General features: G+C 41.1%; 2 protein-coding genes across 4 annotated transcripts; both read left to right on the forward strand.

Annotated features, from left to right (window-relative positions):
• The first annotated feature begins 727 nt into the window (after positions 1–727).
• cars1 (cysteinyl-tRNA synthetase 1) lies at positions 728–14,050 on the forward strand. 2 transcript variants are annotated; one of them, XM_004571859.3, is made up of 23 exons: positions 743–847; positions 2,207–2,434; positions 4,101–4,192; positions 5,304–5,392; positions 5,516–5,612; positions 6,122–6,220; positions 6,734–6,883; positions 7,293–7,433; positions 7,728–7,816; positions 7,914–8,035; positions 8,231–8,343; positions 8,512–8,640; positions 8,787–8,916; positions 9,288–9,391; positions 9,732–9,829; positions 9,960–10,149; positions 10,419–10,487; positions 10,593–10,674; positions 10,798–10,878; positions 11,188–11,255; positions 11,588–11,647; positions 11,730–11,813; positions 12,320–14,050. In XM_004571859.3, the coding sequence occupies exons 1-23, from the start codon at positions 826–828 to the stop codon at positions 12,446–12,448; spliced, it is 2,466 nt and encodes an 821-aa protein (XP_004571916.1). In that variant the 5' UTR covers positions 743–825; the 3' UTR covers positions 12,449–14,050. The 2 variants fall into 2 exon arrangements, with proteins under 2 accessions (XP_012780327.1, XP_004571916.1); XM_012924873.3 differs by lacking the exon at positions 2,207–2,434 and having other exon boundaries at positions 728–847.
• Positions 14,051–15,746: 1,696 nt separating this feature from the next.
• ccnb2 (cyclin B2) lies at positions 15,747–18,330 on the forward strand. 2 transcript variants are annotated; one of them, XM_004571860.5, is made up of 8 exons: positions 15,747–15,915; positions 16,059–16,175; positions 16,536–16,808; positions 16,878–17,036; positions 17,110–17,346; positions 17,512–17,652; positions 17,722–17,832; positions 17,910–18,330. In XM_004571860.5, exons 1-8 carry the CDS (start codon positions 15,892–15,894, stop codon positions 18,009–18,011), a joined length of 1,164 nt encoding a protein of 387 aa, XP_004571917.1. In that variant the 5' UTR covers positions 15,747–15,891; the 3' UTR covers positions 18,012–18,330. The 2 variants fall into 2 exon arrangements, with proteins under 2 accessions (XP_004571917.1, XP_004571918.1); XM_004571861.5 differs by having other exon boundaries at positions 15,748–15,915; positions 16,062–16,175.
• The last annotated feature ends 790 nt before the right edge of the window (positions 18,331–19,120 follow it).

Raw genomic sequence — 19,120 nt, forward strand, 5'->3', positions numbered from 1 at the left:
AGATATATATTTTTTATTTTCTTTCTTTTTTTCAGATTCTGTTTAACTATAGAATCTCGGTACTTTTCCACTGAGATTTAAAACCACATTCCAAGAAATCATTTAAAAAAAATTTTCCAGCTCGTGCCCATATAACTTAAGCTTGATTGATCATCAACTTTTCCTTAAAAGTTCTAGGATTCTGCTCTGTTCTAGGATGCCCTCTGGACCCAGTGGAGGTGGTGAGTGACAGGGGAACGGCGGCTAAGCTGTCATCCCTGTTGGACAACATCTCCCACCCCATGCAAGAGACTCTGACAGCACTGAGCAGCTCCTTCAGTGGGAGACTGCGGCACCCACGGTGTGGGACGGAGAGATTTCGCAGGTCTTTCCTCCCCACTGGTGTCAGACTCCACAACAAAGACTTTTGCAGCTGATCAAACCCTCACATGTGCAATAAGACTGCTATATGTGCAATTCTTGTACAATTCTTCTTCTGACGAAGTTGTACTTTTGTATTTTCTTACTCAGTTGTATATAGCATTTGTATTTCTATTTTATTCTATTGTATATAGTATTTTATTTTATTGCATTGCATTCCAGTGTCTTAAACAAACACACACACACACACACACACACACACACACACACACACACACACACACACACACACACACACACACACACACACAGAACAAAAACAAAAAACATTGAGTGTACCATCATTTATGTCCGCCAGCTCTCAGGTTCAAACACTTTGGTTCCTATTCCTACCGTCGTTTATACGGGTTCTTCTTCCGGGCACGTTATTGTTGCATCAGCATCCAGCCTTTGATTACGGTGACAATGTCGGCTTCGGGTGATCCGGGTACAGTAAATAATATATGGTGTTTGCTTTATGGGTTCGTTAGTTGAAAAACCGCATAAAGCTATGACAGCACAACCTAACGCATTTTGATGAAGTGTCACAGCGAATATGCTAACGCTCAGGCTAGCTAATATGTAGAGCTGTGTCCCAAAGTCTGCAGTTGAGCCGCTTAGCTAAAGGAAACACTGTCAATGAGTGACAAGCCGAATTTCATATAAAAAATACAGCTTAAACTAATACTTAATACCTCGGCATAAACACAGGGCAGCAAATACTATTTAGCAATTTGTCTGCGTTTAAAAAAGGTAGCCTCATCTTCGGCTCATTTGTCCAGTCAAACAGGATGTTATGAAGTAACTACAGTTTATTCTCTTTTATTTGTTTATAGTGTTTTAGTGAACCTATTCCTGTGTGATGTGTGGGGTGTTTTTGTTGAACTGTGGTTTGTTTAAGTCTATGTTCGGGTTTAATAAGTTCCATCTTCTTTCGTGTCATCTTTAAGAAAATTATTAGCATCCGACAGTATCGCCTTTTTGTTTGATATTTTTACAAAGGTTTATGGAAAGCATTGAAATTATTGTTATTATTATTACTACTACTAGTAGTAGTAGTAGTATAACTTAGCCTGTTATGAGAAACACTGTTAACGTTTTCAAGTGCTTACTGTGATTTTTACTCTCAGGTCAGTAATTTAAATTTTATACAGCACAACAATGAAATAAAACAGTCGAGGTGTGATTAAAGTGCAGACTTTCAGCTTCAAGTTAAGAAGGAAATGAACCTAAAATAACTAAGAAATTGCTTATTAGTACGTTCCTAATTTACCTTTAAATCAGTGAAACCTGACCCTTTAAAACATTGGTAACATTAACAGTTTTACCAATATTTGCTGTATTTATTTTCAGCCCCTTGATTGATATAAAATGTGTTCCTGTCCAAATACTTGTTGACCTGCAGTTAGAATTACAGCTCAAATAGTAACACAGTATGAAAATCACGGGTTGCTTCTATAAGACATGTAACCTGCACCCTTAATTACATTTTTTTCTCCATCTTTTGCTTTCTCCTGTTTCCACTCAGTGCTTGCACCTCTTTTGTTTTCTTATACATATATAAGGTTCTCTGTGAGTGGCTAAAGGCCAGTGTTATTCAGCATTAGTTCTGCTAGGCTATGTTTGGGTAGCGAGTAGTTTCATTTAACTCACTCATAAGTGCAGTTTACTTTGGACGTGTGCTGACTTTCCAACTGATCGAGTAATTCTTGGCTCTGACCAAAGTCATTAGTCTCATTGGTTATTCCACTGTCCAGTGGAGTAAGGTGGTAATTCTTTGCGAACATTTGCCCTCTTGTTTCTGCAGCCTTTGAGTATGGCTTCTTGCTACAGATAAGTGAGGAGGCTGCACTGACAGTGGCCCTGAATGACTACCTAACCTCACGCAGCTACCTGGCTGGGTTCAGCCCCACCCAGGTCGACCAGAAAGCCTTTAAGCTCCTCCACAGACCCCCAGATCCACAACATGTCCACGCTCTGCGCTGGTACAGACACATAGCAGCCCTGCAACAGGACCTCAACCCAGAAAGCAGCAGTGAGTAGAAAGCTGAAGGCATGAACAGGCTAGATGTGGTCCTGCGCCTGCTGGCCGTGGATGTGGAGGCACTCTGAGGCTGTGACGTGCCCTCTTAAACAAACTGACTCTCAGCATGAACTAAGGCTTCCTTTGCAGGCACTGGAATGAACTCTGTTTTAGCTTGCACTTTTGATGTCAGTCATAGCAACTTGATGTGTGTGGTACCTGCAGCTAAGCGCTGAGGAGACTCGCGTTATCGCTGTGTAAACACGGCAGCAACAGCTGGTGAAGAACCCCACAGGCAAATACTCTTTGTTCCCATACCTGGCTAAATAGCTTAATATTAATAAGGACAACTTTACAAAAAATGTAAAACATCATGAAAAGAAAGAGTAACTGATGATAGAACACAGAAATGTTTATTTATTAATCTAAACGATGTGTAAGAGCGTACTTGGTTACGTGGCTGATGTGAGTGGGAGTGAAACTCTTATTAAAAAAGCCAGTAAATAGTAAATTTGACCTATTACGCTCACTTTCATCGCTGTATTTTTATCCGGGGACTCCAGTGTGTTGTTTTGCTCATCTGATGCTGTGCCAGTCTCGGATGTCTAGATTTCCTTCATTTCTTTCACCTTCACTTTCCATTTAACTCTGCTGTGTTACTGGAAAATTCCATTCTTCTTTACAAGGACACAGTAGACACGATAGATGTAAGTTTGGGGTCTGAAAGGTGAAGCAAAACCAGAAATGCTTCAAAACTGTATGTTTTTAAAAAATTTATTTTTACCATGTGGTTGTTAAAAGACTTCTGGTTCTGTAGACTTCTGGGGACAGCAGCCTCCCTCACTCTGTGTCCTCAGTGGAGTTTCCTGGGGAGTTCTTGGGCTTACCTGCTTCTTTTGGTCGGGGTTATCAAGGATATGTTCACCAGCTATGACCAGTGACTCTGGCCATGTTAAATAAACGTGTTGACCATTAGCAATCTTAAGCACAATGTGTCCACTTGAAGTTGTTTTTTAACTAATCATATGGGGTATCTAACTATTTTTAGATTCCATATTCTAGCAGGGTTGCACTGCTTGTGAACAGTACTTGTGCTTTCCCTTTGTGCAGACTGCATCAACTCTTTTTCTGATGCGCTGTGTGGATGTTGAACCCTGCCTTTGAGCAAATATTTGACTGGAAATTGAAGCTCAGTAGGTAGACACAGTGACAGAAGTTCAGACTAAAGAGGAAATATTTTCTTTTGTTGACACTGATGAAGAGGAAACTTTATTGTGTGTCTTTGATAAGAATGGGATGATGAGAATATTTATATTTATTGTTAACTACTGTTGAAATATCACACTCCTCAGCACTGCACTAGAACCTATAACAGATTTCTGTCATTGCTTTACTTTAACTATTTCAAGCAAAAATAAATCCATTTACATGTGTCACAGTTTTTGAACCATTATCACAGCACTGGGCATCAGTTCTTTGCTCTTTCACTGTCTCATGTTATCTGACGTGAGCTCTGAGTCACTGTCTTATTGGTAGCCTTTATTGATTAGTCTTATTAATTAGCCCTAATGGAACATGATGTCACCAAAGCATCCATATGAATAGCTTCGACAGAGGTAGAACCCCTTTTCTTATGATGTGAAAACTGAAATTGTCCCTTGTTCCTTTCTTTTTTTAGTCAAAGGAAAGCGTGTCCAGCCTCCTTGGTCTCCACCAGCAGGAACAGATGTTCCTCAGCTGCGACTCTACAACAGCCTGACAAGAGCAAAGGTAGAGACGAATGTAAAGCGCACATCAGTGCTGGTGTTGCTGGGAAATGAGGTCCTCGTGAAGTCGCTACATTAGATACCGCATCCCTCAATGTATATATAGCCACAGGCTGGACAGAGTCAGTTTTATTTATACTCATGCAGTGATGTGAAATTGAAACGATAAGCTATGATTTGCAGGCAAATTAAGATTATGAGGCCTGTTAAAGTTACAAGGGATTAATAAGGGGCTGCAACAATTCACCGAGTAACTCGAATAACTTAAAAAATAATCGATGCAAATTTTGTGCTTTGGCGCTTCGTTTATTACACGAAGCATCTGTAGCTCTCGGTTTCTGCCATGTAACTGTGAGCGTTTCGCCCACATTTGTGACTAACAATTGGAGCTGCAATAGAAACGTATGTAGGAGCAGACATGGGAATAAAAGTATGACCGTGCACGTCATCCATTGGACAGGTGGGCAGCCTGACGCAGGGCTAAACCACTGAAGCAAACACAATTCTAAAGAGTCTGTGATCGTTACTGTACAACTTATAAAAAGAAAGAATGCATATATATTTAGATTATTTCATTCAAGTTTTTAATAGTGACAGGATTTAAAGCCTCACTGTTTTCCAAAGTATGCAATCCAGGTATGGTTTAAAGAAGTTATAGTCACATTTCTTTTGACTGATGTATCTTGTGACAGATGTGCTCTCATTCTTGGTATAGAATGCAGCACTTTCACTTCACATTTGTAGATTTAATGCATATTTTTATAGTCTGCTTGCATTTTGCCACATGCACACACAACTGGTTTCCAGATGATTTTAAGTGTAGCGAGATGGTCTTTAGCTTAAGGCTCTTTGTGGCGCTGATAAACATGCCCGTATTTCTTAGATGAGCGTTAGTCTGGCACAACCAGACTGTTCTGGATCAGGAAGAAGTCTCGACTGAAAAAACAAACGTAGAAATAAAACCATCTATGCAACCTAATCTCTCGCTGTGGCTCTCGTTTCTATTACACTGCATTTAAAAATACCGCTGCCACCAGTAAGATACATTTTTATCAGATTTTTTTATTTTAAAGTATTTGTTATCCTCATTTAAGTTCATAACCTCCATGTTTCAGGAGCTGTTTGTTCCTCAGAAAGGGAATAAAGTAACATGGTACTGCTGTGGTCCTACAGTGTACGATGCCTCCCACATGGGACATGCCAGGTAAGCAAGATCAGAGGAATTTAAGCACTGAAATTCTGGGTTGGAAATGATCCTTCATATAGCGAGACTGTTATATTTTTTTCTATTACAACAACATTTTAATGAATAATTTGCTTTATGCAGATCCTACATATCCTTTGATATTCTGCGAAGGATACTGAGGGACTACTTCAAGTATGATGTGATCTACTGCATGAACATTACAGACATAGATGACAAAGTAAGTCTGCTTTGATGTGTTTTAGATGTTTTTAATTTTTTTAATAAAGGTTTTTGCATGAAATGTGGGAGATGGGTTGTCCAAGCTCATCTGTGTCTGTAATGATTAATGCAGCCCTGTTGAAATAAGTGCAAGGTCCTTGTTAACATTCACATGTTCACACATCTGTCTGTGTGTTTATAGGCAGGTAAAAACAGGTTCAGCTTGTAAGCTGACATGTCTCTGAGAAGTTATGGCAGGAATTCAGGGTCTTGTGATGACCTAATTAGACAGGGGGAAAACATAAATGTACACATGCAGGTTTTCAGCTGCTCAGAAAATTAGGAGCTGATTTGTATTTGTTGTTTTGTAATGGGCTAAACGGGCGTCAGGACTACAGGACAGGCCAGTTTAGCACCCAGACTGTCCTACTATGGAGCTGATGTTGCAATACATGCAGAATGCTTTTGAACTTTTGGCATAAGCAAACTCTGCTGTTTTGGTTTATTATTGGGATATTCTTCTTTCAGATCATTAAAAGAGCCCGGCAGAATTACCTTCTGGACCAGTACAAAGAGAAACAGCCACAAGCGGCTCAAATACTGCAGGATGTGCTCAGCGCCAGAACGGTGAGACAGGTTTAAGCCCTGGATGCACTGCACCTGTGTGAAGTACTTATTGATCTGACAGTGATGGTGTAAATCTTCTCTCTTTGTTTTCATTGATCGCACAGCATGTATCTCTCTGGAGATTATTGGTCATTATTTAGCGAGGCAGATAATTCAAATAACACAAAACAGAACTGTGCAGTACTTAGTAAAACAGATAAATACTGCGTTAATGTTAAACATTTATGTCACTGAGTTTATAATATCAGAAGATCTAGTTGCAAACCTCCTCCTACAACAACTCTGCTCCATCGGCAGGCTCTGTTGGTTTCCCTATGGGTTGTATCAGTGTTTGTGAAGTAGCAGCTGGTTAACCACAGCATGCACAAACACTAGACTCTATAGACACAAGCATCAGTACACCCTGTACTGTAGCTAGTAGAAGTCCAAGCTTCAGCTCTATCTAAAAACAGAGACAAGCTGAAAGTTTTTTTAATTTCTGTGGGTTTCTGTGTGTTATTCTGCCAATTCCAGCCGTTTCAGGCCCAGCTGGCTTCCACCACAGACCCGGACAAGAAGCAGATGCTGGAAAGGCTGGACAGTGCAGTTACAGCCAGTCTGCAACCGCTGCAAGCAGCAATGGAGAGCAAAGCCGCAGATGAAGTCATACGACCTCTGGCACACGTGAGTCTGTTCTGATGTGGTGGCAACTTCAGAGAAATATGACTAGAAATACAGAAAATGCTTTTTTTGTTTTTATTTTGTTTGCTTTTTGTGCTTCCAAAATAACTGCAGCAGATTCATGGATAGATGGTCAGTGCTCTACATTTACAACAGTGGGAGGACAGATTAGCTTTATTACTGCTTGTATTCACTGCCACCATTTGGGATTAGTAACTCAGGGTTAGTGTGACTGATCTGAGTTCCAACTAGGAACTCCACCCAGTTTTACCAGGTCTGCACCAAGAACTAATAAGGATCGTTTTATCACTAGAATCCTGCAAAACTACTCTGTTAATAGTGACCACGAATAAAAGTGTGGAGCTGGAAATGAGCTCAACAAGTCCAATTGAATTGTCTTTTCTTCCCCAAGGTGTTGTTGGAGAATTCCAAGGACTTGCTGGCAGACTGGTTGGACAAACAATTCGGAAGTCACGTCACAGAGAATTCCATCTTCTCCCTTCTCCCTAAATACTGGGAAGAAGACTATCACAAAGATATGAAAGCACTCAATGTAAGTATAAAAAAGCCAAATGATTTTTTGATTTTCTGAGAAAATCTCTTAAAGGAATTAAATAAACGCCCCCTGTAAAAATCCAACATGTGTAAAGAAACTTTTTCTATGAATTGTTCAGTTTTACTTGTGTTGTTGAACGTTACCGTTTCTGAGATAACAATGGCTGAAACTGCTCTGTCCAAACTTCTGTTACTGGAAGGACACTATGTCTAAAATATCATTGTTAAAATGTGCTTTGAAATCAGCATTTTCCTGCTGTAACTGGATTTAAGTTGTCATTTTGGCACACAGGTTCTTCCCCCTGATGTCCTTACTCGAGTCAGTGAATACGTGCCTGAGATCGTGGAGTTTGTGAGGAAAATAGTTTCAAATGGTTATGGGTGAGGAAGATGCTGCCGCTGTTCACGATTTGTGTCGTACCGAACGAACTGCTTGCATCGCTGTCGCTATAGTTACTTGTTTCTCTGGTGTCTGCAGGTACGAGTCAAACGGTTCAGTATACTTTGACACCTTGAAGTTTGATTCCAGTCCGCAGCACTCGTACGCTAAACTGGTGCCGGAGGCGGTCGGCGATCAGAAAGCTTTACAAGAGGGAGAAGGTACACTTATAAAACAAGCACCACACAACAGGTGCAGACATGCCCGACAACAGACAACAGGTCGGGGATTTTCAGTGCTTGACTCAGTGAGAGCAGAAGAGATTCACCAAGATTTCCCTCCTACCAATATTTGAGTAGAGAATAAGTACAATGTTCAGTTTTTAACCTGTTGTCGTTGTTTTCCTGGCTCTGTAGGAGATCTGAGCATTTCTGCAGAGAGACTAAGTGAGAAAAAGTCACCGAATGACTTTGCATTGTGGAAAGCCTCCAAGCCTGGAGAACCATCATGGGGCTCTCCATGGGGGAAGGTGAGCCTTCATTTTCAGAGACTTTAAAGACCGTGTGATCATCCTTTGCATTTAAAGCTTTTCTTTTATATAAACGTGAAAGTGTCATTTGAGGCTCTGTGAAATGGAACGAGAATTTGTACTTATGAGAAAGGAAGTCATCGGTGTTTTCTTTGAATGTTGTGACAGGGAAGACCCGGGTGGCACATTGAATGTTCAGCCATGGCTGGCTCTATCTTGGGCGAGTCGATGGACATCCACGGGGGAGGGTTTGATCTGCGATTCCCTCATCATGACAACGAGCTGGCTCAGTCAGAGGTAACTGTTGCAGAAAATGTGTTCCTGTTTACTATGTAAATGCCTGACGTAACACACACTTTGAAACATCCTGAATGTGTTTAAAGCCGTTTCCAGTGATGAAGGGTAAAACCTGTTATGACCACAGTTGCTTGTGCTGCTTACAGGCGTTCTTTGAGAACGATTACTGGGTCCAGTACTTTCTGCACACCGGGCACCTGACAATCTCAGGCTGCAAGATGTCAAAGTCTCTGAAGAATTTCATCACGATCAAGGACGCCTTGGCGAAGAACACAGGTGATACATGTGTTCCTGCTTTGTAGACTGCATCACTTGAGCATACATCACCATTAATAAACTGTCAGGGAGTTTTTCCAGCTATGAGGCTGCACAAACTGTCACAGCTCAAAGCCAAAATCATCATTTTAACAGCAAACTGAATGCTGCTGGGGGTTCCCATGATGCGTTTCTTCTTCAGACATACTTTTTCACTTATTATCTGTTTATACACCACTTTGCATTTAATTATTATTGAATGCAATGGTTCCCTCTCTCACCCCAACAGCAGTTGTTACTTATTTTATATCTGAAGAGAAACACGTAATGAACACTAAGTTCTTCAGTTAGAGTAGAACTATTTAACGGTCTCACTGTTTGTCTCCACGCAGCACGTCAGCTCCGTCTGGCTTTCTTGATGCATTCCTGGAAGGACACTCTGGACTATTCTTCTAACACGATGGAGTCAGCCGTCCAGTACGAGAAGTTTATGAATGTAGGTGAAAGCAAGAACAAAGACAGTGTTGGAAGATTTGTCTGTTTTGTGTTGATCTGTTTTTGTTTTGTTTGTTATTTGTAGCTTGTACTCACTACAGCCTGTACATACTTATAGCTATAGAATATTCATAACATACTTCATACCGTGTACATTATAACATACCATAATAGACCCATTTCTGTAATATACTTACATATCTATATTATTGCTAATATATATTGTAATATATCTATATCACTAAAGCACTTCTGGATGGATGCAAACTGCATTTCGTTGCCCTGTACCTGTGCATGTGCAATGACAATAAAGTTGAATTCTATTCTATTCTATTTGAAAGGAGTTCTTCCTGAATGTGAAAGACATCCTGCGTGCGCCTACTGACATCACTGGTCAGTTTGAGAAGTGGGAGACGGCAGAGGTGGAGCTCAACAACAGGTGAGAGAGCGACTCGGTAGATTAGAAGACCAGTTTGTTGTTCTTCATCAAAATTTGCACTTTCAGAGTTGTGTGCGTGCAAACACAACACATTCATACTTAAAAATAAAAAGTGACTTGTGTTGTGTAGTTTCTGTGACAGGAAGTCTGCCGTCCACGAGGCTCTGTGTGACAACGTGGACACCCGCACTGCCATGGAGGAGATGAGAACGCTGGTCAGCCAAAGCAACGGTTACATTGCCAGCAAGAAGAGCGTCAAACTCAGGCCCAACCGCATGCTGATGGAAAGTATTGCTGCGTACCTCACCAACATGCTGAAGGTGAGCACGTTTCTGCTGCTGCGTTTATCGTTTCACAGCTCTCAGAATAATGAATTTTACAGAACACCTTGATTCTGTATGGAGGAGAAATCATGCTGTTTGTTCTTATCTCATTTATACAACATGCCTCATTCATCCATTCACACACATGAAAGTGGATGTGATACACTTTGTTACTTCTCCAAGTTAAGAAACAACTCCATTACTGGGCAAAATCAGTGTGGAGATGCCTAACAAACCCTTCAAATGAAACTTTTGTTGTTGTCTAGATATTTGGTGCAGTTGAAGGATCGGACCCCATAGGTTTTCCCATGGGTGGACAGAGTCAGAGTGTTGATGTAAGTGAACTGGTTTTCACTTTTTGTGATTGAATTGTGTCTCTTGTGGCATTATTATTATGAGAAATGTACTGCATATGAAAAATTCCCCTTAATTGTCCACAGCTGGAGAGCGCAGTGATGCCATACCTCACAGTGCTGTCAGATTTTAGAGAGCGCGTCCGCAAAATTGCTCGAGAGCAGAAAGGTAAGAACATGCGCTTTAAACAAAACTGTTTACTTTATAACTCAAAACATCACCTCCATGTTGAATCAGAGAGAACTGAAACATGAAATTCTTCTTCTTTTTTTTCTTTTCTTACTTATTCAGTGACAGAGCTGCTGCAGCTCTGCGATGTTGTCCGTGACGACATGTTGCCAGAGCTTGGAGTACGTCTGGAAGATCACGAAGGTAAGATGTCTGTGTTTGAAGTTATAGAGATAAAGAATCGGCTCAGGTTTTGATCTTCCTCATCAGGTCTGCCTCCTTTGCGCAGCCGTCTGTGGACTGGGTTAGTTATTACTGGAATAAACTGGCTACGTCTGTGTCACGAAATCATTATCCGCTCCATTCATCACATCTTTATGACTGCAGCGCAGTAAGATGCCCTGCTCAATAAATCCGAGCCTTTACTCTCTTCGTAAGAATGTAAAAAAGTTCTGACCTTGTTTCGTTCTTACAAAGTGAAGAGTGTTGGAAAATAAAGTGGTTGTGTTGCAGGCCTGCCCACTGTGGTGAAGCTAGTGGACAAGGAGACATTACTGAAGGAGAGAGAGGAGAAGAAGAGGGTAAGAGAAGACATCATCACACATCGAGTGCATGTCTGGAGCAGTTTAGGTCCTAAGATTGACAGGAGATAATTTATCCCAATTTAAAGTAAACGATAAGCCAGAAAAAGAAGTGCCCCCTCCCAAAACTGAAGGACGCTGAGTTTCCAAGGATATAAGGACGGGCATTTCAACATCTAACAGCTAGTTTGTTCAGACAAAAGAAATTCTTAGCTGATTTACAATTTTAACAGAAGTCCACTGCAAGCCTTCATTTTTATGTAAAATTGTTTTTTAAAAATGCAAACATGTGTTTTAAAACATTTCACACAATAAAATTCCATCTTTCACAGATGGAAGAAGAGAAGAAAATGAAGAAGCTAGAGGCTGCTAAGAAGAAACAGGAGCAAGAGGTCAGTCTGATGGTTTATATAGACAGTGACCTTCTGCGTTTGTGTCATCAGGGAAATCTTCATGTTTCTGTTACTGTTGCAGATGGCGAAACTGGCCAAGATGAAGATCCCTGCAAGCGAAATGTTTCGCAGTGAAACAGACAAATACTCAAAATTCGATGAAACGGTAAGTCCTTATTTTACCTCCCATGCTTAATTTTTCATGAGAAGAACCTGTTAAGCTGGTGCCATGTTGGTGGTGAGGCTCGTGGGCCCTGATGACCTCAGGAATCTGTTGCTGAGGGCTTAAAACCTGGGATATCTAGGAAAGCAAAGACAAAGATTAGCACCCGGTACTCCAGGTCGTGAGGTGGTCACGGGGCCAACGACCCCACGCCACGAAATCATGAAGTTACAGCAATAAAAGTGGGGATTTGGTGCTCACAGCTAGACGTGTGCCTGAGGTCAATGACGTGATGCGGATCCAAGAGTAGGAAAGACCTAGCTCACGGGGATTTGCTTGTACAGACATGAATGTCCTTATTTGAAATGACATCAGTGTAACTGTGTGTGCGTCAGAACTTGAGGAAAATTCAGAAAGGTAATTTAAAAGTTACCATGGAAACGACAGCTCACAAACCGTGTCAACCTGAAAAGCTTTAAAGGTGTGTTTGGTTTTGTCGCCGTTAACAGGGTTTCCCCACTCATGACGTTGAAGGGAAGGAGCTCAGCAAAGGTCAAGCCAAGAAGCTCCGCAAGCTCTACGAGACCCAAGAAAAGTTACACAACGAGTATCTACAGATGAACCAAAATGGCAACTGATTCTGCCGTTCAGCCAATCCATCCACACCGCAGGGAAGAACTATAGAATAAATAATAAGGCCAGAGCTTCATTCTGTCTCCTCTTCATCCTACTTTGGTTCAGGAAACCGACGTGTGTGTGGATTGTGTTTTGTCCATTTACGTAACAGTTACATTTACATTCCATAACCATGCAATATGAGAGAAAACCACCACCCGACATGACTTTGTTCTTGCTCTGTTGGAGGTTGGACGTCTTTCACAACAGTAAAATCAAAGCAACAGGTAATAAAGTGGGATTTTGATGATGTGGCGGTGCAGCCTCTGTTAGCAGTGTATGTTTTTCTTGAAACTCTGTGATACTGCCATTTGTTCAAGTATTAAAGCCTTTTTTAACAGTTAGTGCTTTCATGAATTAAAGATGCTAAATGGGTGGCTAGCGGATTAATGGGAAACACCAGCTTTAAGTGGGTTTTTTTTTTTCCACCATGAATCTTTGGGACAGCTTCATTAAGATACCCCGGAGGAAGGATTTAAAACATTTAAATTTCAGAGGCCACTTAAGAAACTAGGACTGTTGTGGAGGGCTGCACCAGCTTAGAAAGAGATCAAATGAATACGCAGTAGAACTGAGTTCAGCTTGTTGTTTCATACACTTTATCCTGCTGATCAGCAGTGTGTGATATATCACTCTGTGTTTTTGACCTTTTACCTCACGGGTCTGTTAAAGTAACTATGTTGTGTCATTCAAATATAGTTCATTTTTATGCAAATGTGCATTTGTCAAAGGGACTTTTGCCTTTGCTAAGAACTGGATCAAATTTTCACCCCTAACGGGAAACGACCATTGAATTCATTGTTTCAGTTGTAGAGGTGACTTGTAACAGAAACCATTAGATGGTTTGTGTCTTTCTCAATACCTGTGTCACCTTATACAAGAGTTACCTTGAAAAGCTAATAAAGTATGGTGGACATTTTTATTTTAATTGGATGTACCCTCATTTAGGAGCATATGGAGGAAAACTAGATGCCTCCTGCCCTTAAGTTAAAAGCATTTGCCTCATGGTTGCAGAAAATTAGTGGTACATTATACCCTGCTGTGCTTGGAGCACATGGGAACACAAGTGATGTGTTTTGGGTTTTTTTTTTTTGTTTTTTGTTTTTATAACTAACTGAACAAAGAGAATCTGTTGGTCCTTTCACTACCCTGAACCTCACACCTCGGACCCCATCGATTCAGCAATTCCTTAAAACATCTGGGTTCTTTATTTTGTGCCATCTCAACAAAGGGACATTTTCACAGGCCATTTCCAGCTGTGGCATAATGAAACGCTGTGAGATCAAGAAGTGGAATTGAAAATAGAAAATGCCACCAAACTCTCGAGCAGCTGGTTTTTGTTTTTCTTTTAAAAGTCACACTGGGACAATTTAACCCCTGCAACCTGTTGCATGGGTTCTTGTGGCTTGAGTAACATCACATGGCAAAGTGCATTTTGTTATTCAGCCGTCCTTCAGGGGTTTGCATTTTTGTACTACGTGTTCTCCATATCTGTGGTTATAAAATGACTTGAATTGATTTAAGGGATGCTCAAATAAAGAGTAAGCGAGTGCAGTGCTGTATGATTACGTGGTCAGCTTTGTGACATGCTGTGACTGTGGATTCATGTTTAAGCTCCTAATAGGGAGATAATTTCATTATGCCAGTGGTTGACAGATCAGAAGAATACCAGCCCAAGTAAACATGAAGGTGATTCAATACTTCTGCATCAGTCACTTATTTTGCTGATTTAAAGGAACGTAAAATATGACACGTAAGGTTTCAAATGTGGTTCTAATTTGAAGTTCACAAATTTGGGTTGCAGCTTTAATATTTAATAAAAAGGCATGTATTTCTGTGTCAAACGTGGCCTGGCCCACATGGAAAACACAGTGGAGTCTGAAGGCATCTTGAAAATCATTCATATTTTCTTGGAAATTCAGAAATAATGAGAACTTTTAAAGGTTGCTTGTCACAGACTTTCCTCTGCAGTCACCTTGTGCACAATAAACGTGTTTAGGCGGTTTGAAACATTGCCAGATCATACATACACATAACATGGCTTATCAGGTCTGTTGTCCAAGGACAAAGGTGGGCAAGACCACCCACCCGCTCCATGATGCGCTGGCCTATCACAGGAGCACATTCAGTGAGAGACTTACGTTGCCCAAATGCACCACAGAACGACACAGGAGATCATTCCTGTCTGTAGGTATCTCCCTGCACAACTCCTCCATCTAATGCACAGTACACACTGTAATAGTTATGCCCTATTGCACATCCTGTACAGCTTAATTTCAACCTTATATATTTAATTTTTCTTATATACTGAGATATTTATAATTGAGCTATTATATACATTAGAGCTTTTTTTTTTCCAAATTAGTAAAGTATTGTATTATTTAATTTAAGGTTTTTACTGTCTTGGAGCAACTGTGAGCACATAATATAGTCTGGGATTAATAAAGTATTCTGATTCTTTGCAATATCTGCCAAATCAGACATGCAGAGTTACCTACAGACAGCTTGTAGTGTCTATGGATGCTGTTTGTGTTTCCATGTTCACATTGAATGAAAGTATAGTAAGAAGGTAAATTAATGGAATCTAAAGCAAACATCTAAGTATTGCTTTAATGTGGTTTTTGAAATATTTAAAATGGAAAAATTGACATTTTCCTTAAAAATTCGAAGACAAATTCTACAAAATATGGAATGAATGGATTATCTTTGTGTCCCCCCTCTGCCCTGAATTTATGTAAGGCCAGCCCTGAACTGGTGTATCTCTCATGTATTGTACAATGTCAGGTCGACCCTCTACTTCATAATATGTATTGATGTACTTTATGTAAATAAGTTAAACATACTGCATTATGTATACACTGTCAAGCCACCAAATACACTCTTTGTTATCTGAATGTAAAACAAAATGACTAATAAAAATATAATTTTTAAAAAAAGGAATCTAAAGCAGTAAAAGGGATTGCTACAGCGGGTTGCCCCACAGGGGTTTGTGTCTTCGTCAGGTCCCAAACCAGGGACTTTTCATACACAGTTTTTAACAACAGTTGCCTTTAGGCATAAGACTTGCTTACGTATTATTTAGCATTTGCTATAAATCTACTATCTGGCGCTATATTACTGTAGATGAAGCGATGACTGTGAGATAAGGTTACCGAGCACTTTAAAAGCTCATATGGCTTTAATTCCCACCTGAAATCACTAGCCAATCACAAGCGTCCGAACGAAATCGCTACATCCAATCAGATTTAGAGGACAACTATTTGAAAGCTGCTCGTCGCTGTGTTGTTTAGCTACGGAAATAACTGTTTACGGATTTTGTTGGGAAACTGTCCTCTGTTAGTCTGAATTATATGCTCTTTTGCTTGTTCTTGGTCACTCTGTGTCCTCGTTGCTGCCCACGGTAAACATGTCTGTGGAAGTTCGTGCTGTGGTGAGTAAAAAGACTTTTGTTTGCTAGCTGCTGTTGGCTAGTTGATGCTAGCGCTGCAATAATAACGCTATCGTTTCAGTAATGTTAAACACGCTGTAGAAAAGTCGGTCAAGCCTTTTTAATGTGCATGTTTGTCTCGTTAGCAGCTCCTAACCGCAGAGAACCGGCAGAAACCGGGGAAAGCCGCCGCAGCAGCGGGTCCGAGGAGAGCAGCTCTCGGAGAGATTACCAACTTTAACGCAGCAGTGACTGTCACAAAGGTAAGAGCATCTTGGTTTGGTTCCTGACTCATTTTGTCTGCTTTGCAGTCACTTGGTAAGCAGGCAATAAAGTCTTATAGAGGTCTGATTTATTGGTATGCCTGCTAGACTAGAAGTAGTTTTACTGGCTGACTTTCAACCCAGACTTCATCTGTCTGTCTTTTGCACTAAACACAAACCTTGTCAACTGGTTTAGCTGAGCCAAAGCAAGAACCTTGCAGCAGACTGAAATCCCCTTAGTGGTTTGCAAAAGGGAAGGTCGCAATAGTTGAACAATTTTATTCCTGTCCAATCTGAAAGTCTTATTAGTGACTCGTGTTGCATTTCCCAACTGTAATGATTCCAAACGTGTTTCCTTAGAGAACAGGACAGACAAAAGTGTCAGCCAAGCCATCTTGTGTCCAAGTGGCTAAACCTGCCGATGTTCGACCAGTCCAAGCAGCTACAGAGCCTCTTCCTTTGGTTTTGGAGGAATCTGCAACTGATGTGTCCATGAAGGAGGAGACTGAGTTGTGCCTGGCTTTCTCTGAGGCACTGCTTGCGGTGCAGGACGTGGATGAGGAGGATGCAGACCAGCCACAGCTCTGTTCAGAATATGTGAAGGATATCTACAAGTATCTGCACAACCTGGAGGTAGTTTCTTCCCCTGCCTTCTGACACCAGCTGCTGTCGTCTCTGACTTACATCAGTTTGTCTTCTCAGTTGCAGCAGACAGTACGAGCAAACTACATGCAGGGCTACGAAATCACTGATGGTATGCGAGCGCTTCTCATCGACTGGCTGGTCCAGGTTCACTCCAGGTTCCAGCTGCTGCAGGAGACTCTGTACCTCACAGTTGCCATTCTGGACCGCTTTCTTCAGGTGATGTTTCTGAACAGCCTTGTCTATGGGTTTGTGACCTGGATCTAAAAGGCTTCTTCTGGTTACGCTGCAGGTCCAGCCAGTGTCTCGCAGGAAGCTGCAACTTGTCGGTGTGACTGCCATGCTGGTGGCCTGCAAGTATGAGGAGATGTATGCCCCAGAGGTTGGCGACTTTGCCTACATAACCGACAACGCCTTTACAAAATCTCAGATTCTCGAGATGGAGCAGCAGATTCTGAAGGGCCTGAAATTTCAGCTGGGGCGTCCTCTCCCACTGCACTTTCTCAGACGGGCATCTAAGGTGGCAAATGTGAGTTTCATTATGAATTTAATGTGGAGAAGACTTCAACAGTGTAGGAATCGGCTGCCTCCAATTCATAACTTGCATGTGTATCACTCTGTATTAAAGAAAAATGGCAGCTAAGGTGTTAGAGAAACTGTAAGAATCTTAAACCTTGACGTGCATGTTTATCAGTCTGATGGGGAGAGACACACGCTGGCCAAGTACCTGATGGAGCTGACCCTGCTCGACTACAATATGGTGCACTACAGGCCCTCTGAGGTCGCTGCTGCTTCCCTCTGCCTCTCCCAGCTGCTGCTGGACGGCCTACCCTGGGTAAGTTTAAAGTCACTTTTTATGAACATCTTGCTCCTTCAAGCTGGCTGTTAATTGACCTCCCATCAGTCTCCCACACAGCAGCACTACTCTACCTATGGCGAGGCCCACCTGAAGCCCATCATGCAGCACATTGCCAAAAATGTTGTGCTGGTAAATGAAGGGAAAACGAAGTTCCAGGTGAGTTGGCTGAGAATAAATACACCAGCTCATATCATGTGTGAGTAGAGACTGACCTTGAGGATCTGTCTCTGTAGGCTGTGAGGAAAAAGTACTCGAGCAGCAAGCTTCTCAAGATCAGCCTCATTCCTCAGCTCAAATCTTCAATTGTCAAGAACATGGCAGCAGCTGTACTCTGACTCAACTTTTTTCTTTTTATGATCTGAGAATTTGAGCCATTTGTATTGGCTTTTTTTCTAATGCACCTTGAACTGCATATCCAAGAAAAAGCTGAGAAGTTGTTGTGCAGCTTCCAGAGGATCTACAAACTGCTTCTATGAAGTAAAGTTTTTCTAATCTCTAACTTTTTTTTTTTTTTTTTCTTTTCTTCCCACCGGTGGAAGATTTTAACTATTGAATGATTAAACATACCTGTTGGGCAGCAAACAGTTTTGCATCTGCATGTAATGTACCTTGTTGGAGATCGAAATAAAGTTTTAGATGGTTCTTAGACTTTAACTCTTGTCTTAGTGTGTTTATGGGTTTTTCCCCCCCCCCAAAAAAATAAAAAAAATCATAACCTACTTTTGGTTTGTCTTCATAGACAGGTGGAAAACATGAGGCAAAGCCTGACTGTGTTCTTGGCATGCATCTCAGTAAAAGGGCTCACAAATGACTTCATTGTGGAAGCTGGGGAGATATCGCTGCCTATCAGAACAGCTGGTTCTGGAAGTGAAACAAGTCTTGTGGAATAACGTTTGCATTGGAGCACTGAACTAAAATGGGGGTGTGTCCTTATCAAACACATTTCTGTAGCGATGACATGAAACTGGTATTAGAGCCTAAATGGACTGCATGCTAAAACTTAAGAATGTTGTGGTTTTTTTGTGACAGTTTATCCCCAACAATGCAGCTCCTGACATCACTAGCACACAAACAGCTCCACTACAGCAAGGTGGCAATTTATGAAGGCTTCTCTGCAGACCAAAGGGAGCCTCATTTAAGACCTGTGACCTGGATAAGCAGTAGGAAATTGACACAATGTTAATATAATAAGCTTAACATCACAAATTCTAAGCCATTTTCCAACTTCAATACATCAGCATACATTTCTTGTCAGTTTGTTAAACACACCCAGGAGTCTAAATAACTCCACCCTATTGGCCTGTTAGGCCTTTTAACTCTTTACTGCCAAACTGAGAACAAAGAACCTCTACTTTAAGAAGACTCCGTTTAACCTTATATCTGATTACCATGCAATGTAAATGGATATTTCTTCACCTAAACGTATGGTTGTGCTACACCAATG

Source organism: Maylandia zebra, linkage group LG1 (assembly GCF_041146795.1).
Source record: "Maylandia zebra isolate NMK-2024a linkage group LG1, Mzebra_GT3a, whole genome shotgun sequence".
Taxonomy (NCBI): domain Eukaryota; kingdom Metazoa; phylum Chordata; class Actinopteri; order Cichliformes; family Cichlidae; genus Maylandia; species Maylandia zebra.